The sequence below is a fragment of the Medicago sativa genome, chromosome 7 (assembly GCF_051527215.1).
Source record: "Medicago sativa cultivar Bolivia chromosome 7, Bolivia_mono, whole genome shotgun sequence".
In the NCBI taxonomy this organism is placed as follows: domain Eukaryota; kingdom Viridiplantae; phylum Streptophyta; class Magnoliopsida; order Fabales; family Fabaceae; genus Medicago; species Medicago sativa.
The window spans coordinates 95,288,091-95,307,464 of record NC_140755.1 but is presented as its reverse complement, the minus strand read 5'-3'; the positions used below and the strand labels follow the sequence as shown (position 1 = coordinate 95,307,464).

At 31.3% G+C, this 19,374-nt stretch overlaps 3 protein-coding genes across 3 annotated transcripts; all 3 read right to left on the bottom strand.

The window, feature by feature from the left end:
* Positions 1 to 690: 690 nt before the first annotated feature.
* On the bottom strand, positions 691 to 2,095 carry LOC146910645 (uncharacterized). Its single transcript, XM_085726586.1, has 2 exons — positions 1,171 to 2,095; positions 691 to 1,091 (listed from the first exon to the last, which is right to left on the bottom strand). The coding sequence occupies exons 1-2, from the start codon at positions 1,978 to 1,980 to the stop codon at positions 861 to 863; spliced, it is 1,041 nt and encodes a 346-aa protein (XP_085582712.1). The 5' UTR covers positions 1,981 to 2,095; the 3' UTR covers positions 691 to 860.
* Positions 2,096 to 5,228: 3,133 nt separating this feature from the next.
* LOC146910644 (putative glycosyltransferase At5g03795) lies at positions 5,229 to 8,837 on the bottom strand. The gene is made up of 4 exons (XM_085729453.1): positions 8,631 to 8,837; positions 6,685 to 6,848; positions 6,228 to 6,576; positions 5,229 to 6,033 (listed from the first exon to the last, which is right to left on the bottom strand). Exons 1-4 carry the CDS (start codon positions 8,835 to 8,837, stop codon positions 5,368 to 5,370), a joined length of 1,386 nt encoding a protein of 461 aa, XP_085585579.1. The 3' UTR covers positions 5,229 to 5,367.
* Positions 8,838 to 10,982: 2,145 nt separating this feature from the next.
* On the bottom strand, positions 10,983 to 14,551 carry LOC146910643 (Exostosin family protein). The gene is made up of 4 exons (XM_085722827.1): positions 14,149 to 14,551; positions 12,609 to 12,853; positions 12,140 to 12,488; positions 10,983 to 11,680 (listed from the first exon to the last, which is right to left on the bottom strand). The coding sequence occupies exons 1-4, from the start codon at positions 14,449 to 14,451 to the stop codon at positions 11,012 to 11,014; spliced, it is 1,566 nt and encodes a 521-aa protein (XP_085578953.1). The 5' UTR covers positions 14,452 to 14,551; the 3' UTR covers positions 10,983 to 11,011.
* Positions 14,552 to 19,374: the final 4,823 nt, after the last annotated feature.

Sequence of the window (19,374 nt, the reverse complement as noted above, 5' to 3'; positions counted from 1 at the left end):
GAAATATTGGGGTTTGCCGTTTGAGAATGCAGGAGTGGAAGGGGAAATTTTCAAAGAATTGCATTTTTAAGTCCAATTTTAAAAAAAAAATTGTAGTTCATAGAAAACAAACTAAAGCCCAATGCATTTGTTACTTGGGCTAAAATATGGTTTTAGTCCCTACAAATATGTCTCGTTTTGGTTTTGATTTTAGTCCCTATCAATTTTTTTTGTAGTTTTTGGTCCCTGTAAAATATTGTTTTTGAAAATAGTCCCTAACCCCACTTTTATGATGATTTGCATACGTGGCACATTACAACTGAACCAATTTTGTAGTTTTTGGTCCCTGCAAAATATTTTGTTTTTAAAAAAGGTCCCTGCAAATTTTTTTGTTTTTGAAAATAGTCCCTCTAGGGACTAAAAACAATTTTTTTTTTTACAGGGACGAAAACCAAAACGAGGCATATTTGGAGGGGCTAAAACCATATTTTAGCCTTGTTACTTGCTTGGTTGCTCAATAGACCCTTGAACATTCAGACGAGACTCAAGCGATCAAATTGTAACTTCCAACCGGAGTTTTGAGCAATTTGAAGGGCATATTTATTTGATCCATCATCCTTTTCCACATACAAAGAGCCTCAAGCCATCTATTTGCTTGTACTAAAACAGAAAATGAACCACTAACTCATCCTCTCAAGAAAACAAAACATATCCAAACCAAAAAAAGGTAAAGCGGGATTTGATTGATTAACAACAATATTGAGATTAAACACAGTGAACAACACAAAATATTATTATTACAGAACACATTATGATTACAAAAAACTAGTAGTCATATGGCCGGCAACATCATTGCACATATATATTATAGCATATGATGATCACATTTTCTCACGACGACGCTCAACATGAATGGTGCCTTCTTCCTCCAAGTATCCCGTATCAGCCTTGTCTACTCCTGCTGCTGCTCTCAGCCCATCAGCCACCACTCCTGGCCTACTCTCATCCACCTTCACAACCACCTTCTCTCTACCTCTCCCTCTCCCTCCTCTTTCCACACTTAAATCATCCATTCTCATCCTTGCATCTTCTTCCGTTCCACCCAGCATTTCCTGCTAACACACAATTAAATTATTAAATTGACCTAATTAAATTATGAAATTGAAGTGTTGAAAATTTGAGGTAACAAACCTTTGTCTTCTCCTTAGTTTCATCTTTCTTGCCAGTCAAGAAACCCATAGCTCTCTTAGCAGCATCAGCAGCAGAATCCTTCAACTCTCCAAGCTTCCCCACAGTAGTATCCTTTGCTTCTACAGCTTTCTCAGCAGTATAATCCTTATACTCGCCAGCTTTGTTCACAGTAGCATCTTTAGCTTCTCCAGCCTTCTGCACTGTCGCATCCTTCGCCTGCTTCGCCTTATCCGCAGCATAGTTTGTATACTCCCCAGCTTTGTTCACCGTTGCATCCTTTGCTTCCTTCGCCTTCTCTGCAGCATAGTTTGTATACTCCCCTGCTTTATTCGCAGTAGTATCTTTCGCCTCCCTCGCTTTGTCTGCAGCATAGTTTGTGTATTCCCCAGCTTTATTCGCAGTTGTGTCCTTCGTTTCTCTGGCTTTCTCTGCAGCATAATCAGCATTTTCTCTTGTTTTCTGAGCTGCATAATCTGTAGTATCCCTAGCTTTTTCACCAGCTTCATAACTCTTTCCAACTACAGCTTCTTTTGCTGCTTTGAACATTGAACCAAGAACACCTGGTTTCTGTTCTTCTTGTTGATACCCTGTAGCATTGAATGCACTTTCTCTTGCTCGGTTAACATCTTCAAGATCTTTAGCAGCAAGTTTTGAAGCTGCTTCTGCACGTGCTTGTTTGAACTGTAACTCTGAATTAAGTGTGTAACCTTCTTCTCTTTCGTTTGTTCGGTTTACGTCGCCAATGTCTTTTGCAGCTAGCTTTGCAGCTGCTTCAGCTCTGTCTTCCTTGAACACTTTCCTTGAAGCCATTGATCTTAAGACTTGAAAATATCGTAGAAAATGAAATTTCAGACGTGAGTGTAACTATTTGTGTGAAAATATTGCTGTGAATTATTGAATGCACTGAATGAATTTTCTTTTCATGTATAAATGCATTGTGGTGATGGGTTTATATATAAAGGAAACAGAGTCGGTGTTGAATATGGTAAAGCAAAACAATGAGGGAAGGATGCTTTAGGAGAGTGACACGTGGAGGAAATGAGTTTAAGATTGTGACACGTGGAAGAAAATGGCAGTCGGTACTTTTCAATGTTTTCTGGATACCAGAATTTATGTATGTAAGTGTCACACTTCTGTTAGAGAAAGAAAATGTAAGTGTTACACGTAGCCTAAGAAGCTCTTTGGTGATGACATCTATCTATCTTCTAATTTTGTAATGTGATGTGTTTGAGAATATCTATAGGGCATAGTTTGTGAGTTTAGTTTCTATATTCTATGTATATAGGTAATTTTATTATATTATGTATTATTGTAATAAGAATGGGCCAGTTTTTTAAAAAATATATTGATATTATATGATGTAAGTTAATTGATCTTGTAAATAACAAAACAATGTGATTCATAGTATAAATTTTACAAAAGAACCAAGTCACTCATGTGATGTTTTGTGGTCTTCTCTTTCACAAATGTACATAAATAATAAAGAAGAAATATAAAGAAGAAATCTCATAAATCAAAAATCATCAAAATTAACCTAATAAGTATATTTTATACCTAAACTAATGTATACCATATTTAAATAAATAATAAATAATATTTTTCATTTGTAACACATATTTGCAAACAAACAATTTTATTAAAGATCATTTTATTTAAATTAGAAATATAAAAAATTAAAAACATGAGCTCATTATATATATATATATATATATATATATATATATATATATATATATATATATATATATATATAGGGGTTTGCTACAATAGACCCACTCATTTTCATGAAGGTCTATTTTAGCAACCAACACCTTTTCACTTGGACACAAAAACCCTTGTTTTCATTTTTTGGAAAAACTAAAACTAAAGGGTGCAAATGTCATTTTGATTTAAATGTTAGATTTTATTTTTATTCTATTTATTTTTACGAGAAGCTTCAAAGTCCATTCTCTTTCTTCCTTCATTGTTTTTTACATACTTTCTTCATTCTGTGTTTTTTTACAGATCTTTCTTCAAATTAAACAAACCATTGTGGGATAATTATTCGAACAGGCCCACTGTATTGCATTTGGCATTAAGATCTTTGAAGCTGTCTCTGAATAGCACCACACCATCTATACAGATGCTTGTCATAGCATTCATCAGAACTGAGGCTACTTTTACTTCTTTCGTAACATGCATTGTTTCTTTCCCTTTTTTCAATAAAAAAAACTAAATAGAGAAACACAATGTTAGTAATTCAACAACTGCAATAAAAATCACACAAGGAAGTTTCAACGATGAGCAAAACAACAAAAGCAGAATAAGGGCTCAACCTATTCAATTCAGCCATTGGAATTAGTAGCACTATCAGTTTCTTTATGATGATCCACTGTTTTCAGTTTTTTATAACCATTCCCTTGCCACTTCAATTTCGAAAATGATCCCACGGAACTAAGAAATTCCGATAAACTTGGCACCTTATGCATTGGATTTGGACCAGAAGAACCACTGGGAGAACTAGACTGCCGCGGATCATCGGCAACTGAAATTTTCCAATAACCAATTTGTTTAATTTGAAGAAAGATCTGTAAAAAAAACACAGAATGAAGAAAGTCTGTAAAAAAACAATGAAGGAAGAAAAAGAATGGACTTTGAAGCTTCTCGTAAAAATAAATAGAAATAAAAATAAAATCTAACATTTAAATCAAAATGACATTTGCACCCTTTAGTTTTAGTTTTTCCAAAAAATAAAAACAAGGGTTTTTGTGTCCAAGTGAAAAGGTGTTGGTTGCTAAAATAGACCTTCATGAAAATGAGTGGGTCTATTGTAGCAAACCCCATATATATATATATATATATATATATATATATATATATATATATATATATATATATATATATAGAGAGAGTTAGGATCTGTTGACACCAGGTGTCAATGGATTCGTTGACACCAAATCTCAACTGTCTATTTCATTTAATCAAAAGGCTCATATTTATTTACTTAAAATCTTACATGATCATTACTTCTTTGGATCTTTTCTTACCAAATTTTTGCATCACCCCATTTTTAGCTTAAGTGTTCTTTGTTATCTCTCTCCTCTTTCTTATTGTTGTCGGTCAGATTTCCCCTCTCTACCATCGATCAATGTTCCAAATAAAAATTATATCTTCTTCTCCTTCTCAATGTATTTTAGGTAATGAATTTGGGAATTCTATTACTTAGGGATAGTTATGAAATTGGAATAAAATTTCAAAAACTCAATTGTCAATCTTGGATTCAATACCTTCCTCTCCATTTACAATTGTTTTCATCAATTTGGAATAAATATCCCTGAAACTGTATGAGTAATAAACCAAGAGGATGTGTGGCAGCGGAAGAAATTACAGCAAATTACTTTGGTGGAATTGGAGGAAATTACACCAAATTAATTGGAACATTAATTCGCAATAAATTGTCTCTGGAACCGTATGATTGTAACATAAATAATTGGAAAAAAAAATAATAGCATGTGATTGATGTAAAAGATACTCGTCAAATAGAGATGTGAAATAATATGAGCCTTTTGATTAAATGAGATAGACGGTTGAGATTTGGTGTCAACGAATTCGTTGACACCTGGTGTCAACGGATCCTAACTCATATATATATATATATATATATATATATATATATGTTACAATTACAAAAAAGAGTTAGTTTATGAACTTAAAAGTATCCACAGAACATTCTGTAAAAAAAAAAAAAAAGTATCCAAAGAACAACTAATCATTATTTGTAAAAAAAAAAAAACAGAGAGAACACCAATCGGTCATTTAGAGAGAAAAAAAAGATTATGTTTTAATTATTAGTTGCATAAACAGTCGAGTTACCAGTTTTTTTTTGTGCTTGACTGGTTTTCAATGGGTCTTGAGAGGAAACGTACACTTTTATGCAGGGTTACAATGGTTCTACCAATTCTTTTATAAATAGTCATAAAATATCAAATCATACACTTTCACGAAGAGTTCAATGATTCATCCATCATAAATTCATTCAACCATTTGTAATACTATTCAAACATACTCATGATATCTAATATTCATTGACCACAAATAAAATTTCTTGCATAATGTCATCCAATATGGGAAAGTACAATATCATCACTCTTACCAATCAAAACTATTTTACCAACCATGGTAATTAACTAAGTCTAACTATCTTACCTTATAATGTTATTAATCATCGTGGAGTCTGAAGTTCAACCTTCTAAGCCATATAGAATGAAGGATCATATGAAACACATCAAATCTCTTAGGTGGAGAGTGTACCTCAAAGTGCCTCCTAATCTGTCCTACTCTTCTCTGCATTCTTATATACTGTCTTGAAGATATACTCATCAGAATTTTCTTCAAGTTAGGTATATCCTTAACCGAAACCTCAACAGAAAACGATTTCCAATTCAAAACATCACTGAATGGAGGAACATAATGATCAGAAATCAGCACTGGAACACAACCTGTGTAAATTGCCTCCACCACTCTTGGACTTGCTACCTCGTACCCACTAGGACAAAGACAGAACTTGCTTTTTCTCAACATAGCATAGTAAGACACACCTTTTGGAAGGTACTTGTGAACTTGAATATCTTGGTCTTTGTTTTCCCAATGTTCAAGTAGAACATTCCTAATATCCCCATGAAGCCCACCAGCGAAGAAAGCCAAAATTGATCTCTTAGATGGTGATGGTCCACCAAGAAGATCATCAATTGTGCCGGTTCGAACATTGATTTCTGGAATAGATACATCTTTTACTGGCTTGAATCCCTCTGAGGTGTTGGCATTGCAAAACGCACGAATCGAATTCTTGTACAAGTTTGGAACTGCATTTGAGACCTCTGGCCCCTGAAAATAGAAGCAGCACAAAAATTGTATACCACAGTGTAGGTCACAACATTTTAAAAAAGCGTTTGTGGAACATGTGCAATATTGACTACACTAAATGTATGATATCTTTTAGGAAAATGCTAACAAGTGTCCACTTATTGTAGAATGCATGTACTAAGATTTTTAAGAAAAAATGATAGTGATAGATTTACCCAATCATGGCAAGCAAGTATGAAATGATCAGCTCCAAGACTTCGGTTCCAATAGGGATATTTTTCGGAAAGGACATTGATGTAGTCTTTGACGGTTATCCTTAAGAGGTCATAAGCACGAGAGTCTCGTACATAGACATAATGGACCATCATTGCTACACTATAAGGAAGGAAAAATACATGTGCCTTCTCAGGGTCTTTTGTGATGAATTTATCATTCATCTCCATTTCATTGATGAAAATTCCTTCCATGGAGTATATATCTCTGCAATATCCATTATGGAAGACTGGAGGCTCCCCTTCTTCGTAGACAAATACTTTGAACCGTTTCTCCATTTCTATGTAACTCCTGTTAAATAAAAAATTTTGCAAAATTAGGTCAGTGAATTATATCAAACCAACCAAATGTAAGTAGAATATTTAGATTAGAAAAAAAAAAATGTTGTGTATTATTTACCTGTGAAATAAGTTAGGTTTGTGATACATTGGTCCTGTTGGGACATAGTCTTTGTCTTGTGTTTGATTTCCATTTACTGTTTTTCTTATTGCAGCTCTAGCTTGTAGTAGATCAGCTTCGACTCTGTCTAAGTTGCTGAGCTTTCTTGCCAGGTTTGGTTTATGCTGAAAACCGTAAGATTTATATTCATAGAAGTTGTGTTGGCTCAGTAGTATATTTAAAGGGATTTGCTAGAACACACCCACAAGTTTTTATGTGGGAGTGTTTTAGCAAGTTACACCTTAAAGTGTATTTAACTACTTTTTAGTTATAACTTGCTAAAACACACCTTCTAAAAAATAAGTGGGTGTATCCTAGCAAATGCCTATAGGAGTTGCTAACATACACCCACTTATTTTTTAGAATGTGTGTTTTAGCAACATTCACCTTAAGGTGTATTTAACAACTTTTTAGTTATATTTTTGCTAAAACACACCTTAATAAAATCTAGTGGGTGTATCCTAGCAAACCCCATATTTAAATGTCTCAAAGACTATGTTCACTTTTTTGACTATATTAGAAAGAACTATTGTTATTTTTTGGATTAAGATGATTTCATTAACGAAAATCTGACAATAAATCAAAGGTTAAGACTAAAAAAAATATAAGATGGAGTCTTTTCAATCCTTATTATGAAGATCATATTTAGCTAAATAATGGGTACCTTTGTTGGTCTCACGTCTAATGTACAAAAAATTTAAACTATGAAACCAGACATTAAAATGAATACAATTCTCAATATAGATTCGACATAGGTGGAAGGTTGTTGATGGACGTTTAATGTCAGTACCACATTAGATGCATCTGAATCGCTATAAGATTATGAAAATACATTTCTTTTGCGGATTACAAAATCTTTTCTCATAGTTAAAACTTTATTACCTCTGAATCTGTGATAATGAAAGACTTGTTAGTAACTTCATTTATTTTCTCTTTTCACACTCTTTCTCATCTATTTCTCTCTTATTAACTTCTCCTTGAAACCAAACAAACTTTACAAAATCATCATTTAGACTAAATTATATAATATAATTAAGATATATTATTAGAAACATTGAAACAAGGTACAAAAAATGGTACCAAAAATATGAACAATTTTTAACAAAAAAGTGTGTAGCAAAATAATTTATAGGTTCTAGCTAAACCGGTGAAAATGATGAAATTATTAGGTTAAATAATGTGATTTAAGTTCGAGTCCTAACTCCTCCACTTATGTATTGTGAACTTTCAATGCCTTGTTTCATCTACCTAAAAAAATATGTACCGCAATATATTTTCTTATTTATTTTTAGGATGCAAACAAACCGAAAGAAAATGCTCTAAAAAAAACTATTCAAGTTTCTCAATCTTCCTCTCAAAAAAGTTTCTCGATCTTATTCTTTACTAAATCATAAAGATTCTATCTCTAGTCATTTCGTATTCTAAAAGGAAAAAATCGGATATATTTTTCTATAAAAAAAAAAAAAAAAAGTGTGAAATGAAAACCAAACATACATACCAAAGAGTCTAGTTGTGATGGCACTAGTCTTTAGTCAATATCTCAAGTTTGAACACGAAATTGGACATGCAACAATGTAAAAGCTTTTGGGGGAGTTTGACACTAACAATGCAAAAACTTTTGGGGAGAGTTTGACACTCATTGAGTCGACAAGACCACTCAAGATATTTGCGTGCAGAAAAGATACGATTTAAAAATAAAAATAAAAATTCATTTGCTTTATTTCAGTCTTAAATTATTTTCTTTTTTACTTTCTTTCCTTCTTTAAAAGTAATAATCATCAAATAATTTATGAAAAATTCCAATAGAGTACTTAATATTCCACCTATAAGATATTGAGTTTATCTTAGAAATCACGAAATTTAAGGATATAACAAAAGAAAAATATTGTACAAAAAACTGCTCTTACCAATTGTTGAGGAGCTTGAATAGCCTGAATAGAAAGTGGTGGAGTAGCTTGAATAACACCACTTTGTGAACTCCATAAGTGGCGTAGGTATGGAAAAGGAACCCAGTCAGAAGGGTTAGGACCCAATACAGAAACAACCACTGCAATCACTATGAGTGGAACCATAATCAACAAGAGTTTTATTGATGAAGATGATTCAAAAGCCATCGTATTCTTATTCTTATTAATGCTGCATATAGTACGTAGAGTTATATGGTAGGAGAAATCATGATGATTTTGTTAGTGAAAAAGAAAAGAAGAGAGAAGAGTAGAAACAGAGGAGTAGGTTTAAACATAAAGCAGAAATCTTTTGGGTGGGATATATAATACTCATAGGAAGGAAGAATCATGGTAATAAATTGGTGTGATCTTATTGCCAATAGTATTCAAACTCTCCTCATAATCTTTTCCGAGTTTTTGCATGCAATATTTTTTATTTCCTTTATTGGTTTCATTTTTTTTACAATATGTTTAATGGTTTTTTTACTATAGTATATGCAAATATACCATTTTTATGCTTTTAATCTGTGTAAATATAATTTTTTTTACTTGCAAAATTTGTTCATATTGAAATAAATTTGTTATTGTAATATTCATTTTGATTAGTACGTTTTTTTAAGAGGCAAAAAAAAGAACAATAATAACTAACATTCTTTTGAAGCACAAGATGTGCCGCAAAGAGATTAACAAGAGTTATCTATACATAAACAAGGGAAAATAAAAAAAAAAGGCTAAGCCAAGATTACAAAGTCCACAATCCTAAACAAAATAATGGATTAATCTACCAAGAATGAAAATCTACAGCGAAAATCAGTCTATATTCTTCAACCACCACCGCGATTGGAGTACGATACGATCCAAAAACTGGTCCAACAAAAGTTCATTATTGCAAAAAGTTCTTGAATTATGCTCTTTTCAAATAATTCAAATACATGACATCCAAATTGTCTGAAAACATAAGAATCTGATAAACATCTTTGACTAAATAACTATCAGACATATATTTTTCCATTGCAGCCTCCCCAATAATACACGACTTTTTCCACTATAAGGACGCCTTCGGATGACCTCTCTTAACACTTCCCTCGACCTCCCCATGATAAATTTGTTAATTTATTCAGTAATTTAAACTTATTAGTCTACATTAATTTTCAAATATTTAAATATATTATTATAAACTTGAATTAACATATAATGTCATATATGCTCAAATTCTCTAAAATGTCATGTTAAAATATAGTGTATTTTTTAACATAGTTTTTTGGCAAAATTACACAATTAGTCTCTTAACTTAATTTTAGGTTACACTTTCGTCCTTTATCTTTTTTTGCAACGATTTAGTCCTTTTATGTTATAAAATGACAATATTTTATCATTTTTTATGAGATTTTTTCAATGAAATTTGATTTTTTAGGCTTGTATGATGAAGATTTGTGTTTGTCTATGAGTTTGATTATTTTTTTTTGGAGTTTTTGATTATTTTTTCATAAAAAAAATGATAACTATGTTGTTATTTTATAACATAAAGGACTAAATCGTTACAAAAAAAAAAAAGATAAATGACGAAAGTGTTACCTAAAATTAAGTTAAGGGACTAATTGTGTAATTTTGCCTAGTTTTTTTTTTTTTACTAAAACAGTTTTTTTTAATAAGCATATGAAATACAGAGATAATTTATTTAAAGATAGATATAATCGCTTATCTAAATACATTCATATGTACTAGACGTTTAAAAGACTAACAAAACTACATTCGACTTTCAAAAGGTCAAAATCAATCCTAGAAGATAAAAATATGACTTGCTATAGAAGGCCCTAATTTAGTCTAAGATATCCACATCCCTAATTTTGACAGATTGAAATCAAATATTAAATCGATATATCTGTAAGGACTTGAAAATAATTTTCACAAGAAAAAACCAAACCTCTAAATATTGTTGGGATAATTTGCATATTTAAAGTGTTCACTTTTTTCTAATAGACAATGGCATCCAATATGGGACAGTAAAATATCATTCACCCAAATTTTACTACAAACAAATTTTACACTTTTTTCTAATAGACAATGGCATCCAATATGGGACAGTAAAATATCATTCACCCAAATTTTACTACATACAAATTTTATACACTAGAATAAAGGGAAAGAATCACATTCACACCATCATCTTACATTACCCGACTTGAGCGTAGTTGCGCGCAGAAAATACTCGATTCATACCAAGGAAAAAAAAAATACACTGCCAATAAAACACTATTGAAACATTGACAAAAAAAAAAAAAACACTATTGAAACTAATTTGGCAACCATACGTGCTAATTAACTAATAATCTTATAGTATGTTATTGATCATCGTGGAGTCTGAAGTTTAATCTTCTAAGCCATATAGAATGAAGGATCATATGAAACACATCAAATCTCTTAGGTGGGGAATGTAGCTCAAAGTGTCTCCTAACCTGTCCTACTCTTCTCTGCATTCTTATATACTGTCTTGGAGATATACTCGTTAGAATTTTCTTCAAATTAGGTATATCATTGACGGAGACTTCAACAGAAAATGATTTCCAATTCAAAACATCATTGAATGGAGGAACATAATGATCTGAAATTAGAACTGGAACACAACCTGTGTATATTGCCTCCACCACTCTTGGACTTGCAACCTCGTACCCACTAGGACAAAGACAGAACTTGCTTTTTCTCAACATATCATAGTAAGACACACCCTTTGGAAGGTACTTGTGAACTTGAAGATCTTCATCTTTGTTTTCCCAATGTTCAAGTAGAACAGGCCTAACGGGCCCATGAACCCCACCGGCGAAGAAAGCCAAAACTGATCGCTTAGATGGTGATGGCCCGCCAACAATACCATGTATTGTACCGGTTTGAAGATTGATTTCTGGAATAGATACATCCTTTGCAGGCTTGAATCCCTCTGATGTGTTCGCATTGCAAAGCGCACGGATTGAATTTTTGTACAAGTTTGGAACTGAAGTTGATGTCTCTGGCCCCTGAAAATAGAAGCAACAAAAATGTTGAAATAATTGTAGACCAAGATGCAGGTTGAAAAATAGAGAACACATGTTGAATCTAACTTTGTTATCTTGTAGGACAGTTGAATCTTGAAAAAGAACACATGTTTTTCTCTAAATCGAACTTGACTTTGTTACAAGTTAGTTATTACTAGTTAAAAATTGATAAAATGGAAAACCTTTTATAATGAGTACATTTTTTAGAGTGATCTTAACTAAGCTAACAAATTATAAACAATTTCAAACTAATCATAACTAACTTGTAACTTTCTCAAACAATATTCAACGGATTCTAACAATTATATCAGCAATATTTGATCGCTATTCTCCTCAATATTGAAGATCACGTCCATAGTAAACATTTGTTGGTAAGTGATTGTTCCTCTCAAAATAGAAAATGCATGGACTAACATTTTTAAGAGATAGTGATATACTCACCCAGTCATGGCAAGAAAGCATGAAATGATCAGCTCCAAGGCTTCGGTTCCAAAAGGGATATTTTTCGGAAACCACATTGATATAATCTGCGACGGTTTTCTTTATGGTACTAAAATCATGAGAATCGCGTACATAGACAAATTGGACCATCTTTGCCACACTAAAAGGAAGGAAAAATACATGTGCCTTCTCGGGGTCTCTTGTTCGAAATCGATCATTCATCTCGATAGCATGGATGAAATTTCCTTCCATGGAGTATATACTTTTGCAAGGACCATTATGGAAAACCGGAGGCTCCCCTTCTTCGTACACAAATACTTTGAATTGTTTCTCCATTTCTAAATAACTCCTGTTATATAACAAATAACAATTTTGCGAAGTAAGGTGAGTGAATCGTATCAAACCAATCAAATGTAATTATGTTAGTAGAATGTTTTAGACAGGAAAAAAAATGTTAAGCAATATTTACCTGTGAAATGAATTAGGATTGTGATACATTGGTCCTATTGGAACATAGTCCATGTCTTGTGTTTGATTCTCGTTTCTTGCTTTTCTTATTGCAGCTCTAGCTTGTAGTAGACCAGCTTCGGTTCTGTCTAAGATGCTGAATTTTCTTGGTAGGTTTGGTTTCTCTAGAGGAATGTGAGATTCATTCATAGAGTTGGTTATGTTTGGCAAAATTTGGGAGGCATTGAGACTTTCCTCATCTTTGTTCTGGTAAAAAAAAAATTACCGGTGATTAATATTTTATTTAAAGTCTAGAATACTGATCATATGTTAATTCTAACTATTTTAGAACGAGTGATAGGCGGTAGTTTGAAAGAAAAAAAAAAAATGCTTGTAGAGACTAAATTGAAAAATTTATTGTAAGGATTAAAAATATATTTAACAAAAAAATATGAACTCCCTAACAAGTGGCTTGTTTCAATCCAATTCTATAAAGAAAACGTGAAATTTATGTAACCTTTCTTGTCCTTTTCTCTCTTCCAAAATGAAAATAAATTATGAATAATGTAGAGTGAATATGATCTAAAGAATAAAGCAAAATAAAAACTACTACTATTAGCAATATTAATATATTATCCATCCAGAAATCAAATTTACTCCGGTAAATTTAGGGGACAGATAATTAATTTTAAACCAACTGTAGATTCCAAGGTGAATGGGGTCAACTTTTTTTTTTTTTATAAAAAGGGGGTCAAAATTTTTTTTGCTGCTAGTTACTAGTGGTGTGGAATAATCAAGAAATTTATTCTTAAGATTGCTGCATTACGGCAACAGCACGGTAACATCCAGCTTGAAACAGCAATTGGCGTAAGTTCAAATATTTCCATTTCACAAACCAAAAATTACCTTGAAAATGAAAATATTACTCCATCCGTTTAATTTACTTTTTTTTAGGGAATTTTAATTTACTTATAACGAAGAAACTTGCTAATTTACTTAAAGTTTACAAACCCATTCGGACTAAAAATATATTTTCATTATTTGCAAAAATACATATTTTTCCTTAGGATCTTATTAAACCGAAAGAAAATATAAAACCATATTGTAAAATTTCTCAAACATTTAATCTTAAAGATTCTATCTCTAGTCATTCATCGTGGAACCAAAGAAAAGAATAGCATATTTTTTTTCCTATAAAAAGTGGGAAATGGAAAGAAACGTGAATCGCTTTATGGCAGTCATAAATTCTATCCTTTTTTACTTTATTTCCTTTTTCAATAATAATCGAATATTTTATGAAAAATTCCAACAGAGAAGTTTCTAATATCCCACCTGTAAAATCCCTCAAAAAATAAATATTCCACCTGTAAAATAAATTCTTTCCTTTTTTACTTTATTTCCTTTGTAAATACAACAAAAATCATAAATTTTATGAAAAATTCCAACAAAGAAGTTTCCACAGTTATTAATATTCCACCTGTAAAATTTAACTTTTTTTAATAGGAAAATCCAAACTTTAAGTATGGAATCAAAATAGAAAGGAAAAAAAATTACTCCCTTACCAATAGTTGAGGTATTTCATCGATGGCCTGAATAGAAAGTGGAGGTGTAGAAGATTGATTGAAAAGAGAATCATCAGAGATAGCTTTCACTTCTTTGTTATGAAAATCAACAGCAGCTACAACAACTTGAGCCTTCTCCATAGTTGTTGTTGTAACATCATCTCCACTTAGAGGTGGGTTTGGAATAGAAGTCCAATTAGAAGGATTAGGACCCAACACAGAAACTAGACCAGCAACTATTATGAGTGGAACCATAAACAATAAGAGTTTCATGGATGAAGATGAATATGATTCTAAAGCCATTGTAATAATAATAATATTAATGTTACATATAGTAGAGTTTTATTAATATGGTAAGAGAGATTAAAAAAGAGGTAAGAGTAGAAGTAGGGAGGATTAAAACAGAGAAGTTTTTGGTGGGATAGTATTTATAGGAAGAATCTTGGTAATAAATTGGTGTGATTTATTTCATTGACATGCGTCTTCATATTCTCCCCTTAAACTTCGAGTTTCTTTGCATGCAATTTTTTGGATTTCCTTTTTTACCCTTCAGCTTTTATATACCATTATACCCCACCGATTGACATTATTGTGCCTCAAAGAATGAAAAACAAACGAGTCCTTATTTAATGTCCTCGTCATATTTTGTTTATTGGAATATCCTTGTCATATGAGTAATGATTAATGAAATTCATATATAAAATTAGTAATATTAAAATTAATTATAATTAATATCCAATTCTATTATTATTTGGAAAAATTATACCATAACAATAAGCATTTTTCGTTTTCACTTGAGACGTGTCCTTAAGGAAATTTTAAAGACAAGGATTACATTTTGATTGGTCCCCAAGTGTTGTTTTCACTTGAGACGTGTCCTTAAGGAAATTTTAAAGACAAAACTGAAGACGAATGCATCGTGTCGTTTACGAATTTATAGCTAGTTAATTGCTCGCTAAGGTTGACTTGTTTTTAATAAGATGGGTATAGTAGTAACATTTTGGTAAGTTCATAAAATTGTTACAATAGTAATAATAAAATAAAGGAAAATGCTACCAGGTGTTTCGGAATACTGATTAAGGATGTAAAAAAAAGAAGTTATATAATAATTATTGTATTGAAAAATGTGTAATCAATTCATAAAAAGTTAAAAAAAATTCCTTTTCAATTTATAACTTCCTTTTTAGTATTCTAACACGACTCTAAAATAAAAACATGTATATAGTTGTGCCGTGTGTGTCCTAAGTACAATTAAATTGGTAGCAATAAAGTCAACGCTTTGAGGTTCATTATAGTATTTGGCAAAAAAAGCAACAAAATACCTATTGATCATTGATTTGTTAATTTTAACATTTCTATGGATTTTTGGATTTTTTTTTTCCTTTTCAAAACCCTTTTTAGTGAACTTATAATCTCCTCTTTGCAGTTGTTTTTGGGGTTTGTATGTTTAAAAATGTTCATTTGAATAGTGTTAACTTATGCACTAAGGACACAAGTTAAGAATCTAAAAATGGAATTAAATCATAAATTTTATCTTGAAAAGATAAGATTTTAAATTTCTAGAATATTGAATACACAATTTTCAACAAAATGTTTCTATATTTGAATTCTTAACTTGTACCTTGAGGGCACAAATTAACATTTTCCTACTTATAATAAAGAGCTATCATGTCCAATTTAATTTCAAAACATTTATAGTTTTAAGCTTTAAATATTGAACTCAAACTCAAAGCTTCAATTAAACTAAAAACGAGGGGTGTCATCATACGTGAGGTAAGTTGGACGGTTTATTTTTTATATATTTCTAAGAACATTAAAATGATTAAGAAGAAGAAAATAGAAATTCTAAGGAGGGACAAAATGGTATTTTTATGTTTAATATTCCCTTTGAAGCTTAGGATTCGGGTTCGGGTTATTTGTTAGGCATGCCACATACCGCCCGCCATTAACACACACTTGTTTCGTCACCGGTAGTCATAAGAGGAGGCATGCAAGAATTTCTATTTTTTAATTAATGTCTATGAATAGTGTAATTTTCAACCATTATTAAAAAATATTGTACAATCCCACGGTTTTTTGTCAGATTATGCATGATGCATTGATAGTTGAATGAAGGCTATTTTTTTTAAGGGTCATGCTAACCGGTGCTCTCAGACACTGGTTAAACATACAAAAAAGGAAATTTTTACCATAAAAGGAAGCTTTGTTGACTTATTTATGAATTAATTAAATAATTTTCAATGCAATAATTAACCTATAATTTTCCTTTTTAGTATCCTTAATCAGTACTCCGGGGGCACCGGTTACCATTTTCCTTTTTTTAATCGTAAAAGATTGATAAATATCTGGAACTCTTTGATATCTTAAGAGGGAAAAGATAGATAAATTGATTGATAAATATAATATGTTGTTCGTATAACAAGAAGAGAGGAATCCTGAGAACATAAGATGTTGAATGGATTTCTAAAAAAAAATGTTGAATGGATATATAAAATTGAGATTTGGTAGAACACACCCACTAGTTTTTCCGTACAAGTTTTTTAGCAAACTACAACTTAAGATGCATTTAATTACTTTTTAGTTATAACTTGTTAAAACACACCTTCTAACAAATAAGTGGATGTATTCTAGCAAATGGCTATAGAAGTTGTTAACATACATCCACTTATTTTTTAAAAGGTGTGTTTTAACAACATTCATCTTAAGGTATAATTAACAACTTTTTAGTTATATCTTTGCTAAAAGACTCCCACATAAAAACTACTGGGTGTATCCTAGCAAACCACACACACACACACACACACACACACATATATATATATATATATATATATATATATATATATATATGGGTTTTGCTAGAAGCCACCCATGAAGGTGTCTTTTAGCAAGTCACATGATAGTCGTTTGGCAAGTGTACCAGTAGTTATCGAAGTAGTAAAAATATTGATCCCACAAGGACTGTTTTAATCTCAATAATTCAATTGCGTTATAGAAATAGGATGTATAAAAGTTATTTTTGGATTGCCACTAGGCAGTAGATTTGGTTTGATTTTATGAAATCAAATAACAGAAAATAAAGATTGATTAAGAAAATATGGGGAGAGATGAGATCAGGTCTGTCGAATCCTCTATGGTTCCCCTAATTGGTATACTGCACCTATTATTACTAATGATTCTCTAGTTTCACGATAGTTAACAAATTAGCCCTAATCAATCCCTTGAGTTAGGACCCTCTTCTTAAACTACAGCCCCTAATTCCTTAGGTGGTCTAATAATCATCAAAGGTTTAAGCACGTTAACCTAATATCACTAACAAACGATTATCCATTCCTAGACTAACCATGTTTATTAGAACAATTCAATTAGGTCTAAGTCGAAAGCTATGGTCAGTAGTCATTCGTTCTCACTAAATCATGTTTATATTTGATCAGGATATAAAAAACATTAAGAACAATTGAATTGAATAAAAACTATAATATCATTAATAAGTAATAGAGTTTCACAGCAACATAGATCAATTAGGGTTACATAGATTCATCTCTGACCTAATCTCTGAGAGATTTAGCTACTTATAATTGAGTTTACAAATAGCATAATCAATGAAATAATTAAAACATACATGAACTGGGTAAAGGAGGAGGAAATCGCCCTTCAAGTAGCCTTCACGTCTCAAAATCGCACTTTTGTTCTCCAAAATCGTAACCCCTGTTCCTTAGACTGACTTCTGTTTAAATAGGAAATATTTTTCTGAGTGTCCAATCGCGTCACGATGGCTTAAAAACCTCGAGTCATTCTGGATCCTTCTTCTTAATCGTGTCACGCTGCTTACACATCGCGCCACGCTGTGGATAGCTCAAAAACATGGCTCTCTGTTTGCCAAAATCGCGTCACGCTGCCTGTAAACGCGCCGCGATTTGGCCAATTCAGCTTTTGATGTTTTCTTGCTCTTTAACACTCCTGGATCCTTATATTTGCTTGAGAACTCTATCAAATTGTCAAAATAAGTCCTAAAAATTACGTAATGACAGCATGTCATCATCACACCTCAAGGTGTGATTTCCACTTTTTAGCTATAACTTTGCTAAAAGACACCTTCATAAAAATTAGTTGGTGTCTTTTAGCAAATGCTCATAGAATAACTTGCTAAAAGATACATTCATAAAAGGTGTCTTCTAGCAAAACCCTATATATATATATATATATATATATATATATATATATATATATATATATATATATATATATATATATATATATACTCTCCCTCCGTTTCAAAATGAGTGTCGCTTTAGCCAAAAAAAAATTGTTTCAAAATGAATGTCGCTTTCAATTTCCAATGCAATAATAATTTTTTCTTTTCAATTATACCCTCCAATTAATATTCTGCACACTACTTCCAAAGTATTACTTTTAAAACTAACCAATAGCTAATAAGGATAATTTGGTAAAATAACCATTCTCTTTCTTTTAATCATTGCATTTCTTAATATGTGTGTAAACACCTAAAAGGACACTCATTTTGAAACGGAGGGAGTATATATATATATATATATATATATATATATATATATATATATATATATATATATATATATATATATATATATATATATATATAGGGGGTTGTTAACTTGCATCCACCTAAAAACACTAAGGTGCAAGTTAACAAGCTTCACCTACTAGTTATTTACCAAAACACTCATGTTTTTCTATTATAAACAAATATTATTTAAGTTATTTACAAAAATGTCCTTTTAATTAAAATAAAGTTTAATAGAGACAAAATGGTATTTTAGTAAAGTACAAGTAGGTGCAGCTTGTTAACTTGCACCTTAGTGTTTTTATGTGAGTGCAAGTTAACAGCCCCATATATATATATATATATATATATATATATATATATATATATATATATATATATATATATATATATATATATAAATTCCTTTTATGTCGGTACAATGAGCAAAATAAGAAGTGGTGTAAGCCAGGTCTCAATCGTTACCCTTACCATTCGGATTTTGCTCTCTCAACAAGTGTATATTCTAGCTTTTTTAAGGTCCCCTAGATAGAACCAAACGAGACGACTTCTTTGTTTTATACACTGTTTTAAATGAATTGGATTTTTGTTTAAAAAAAATGAATTGGATTTTAGTCATAGCTGAGGGTTTTCCTTTTTTATTTATTTATTTTTTATTAAAAAACAATAAACAAGAAGAGTTG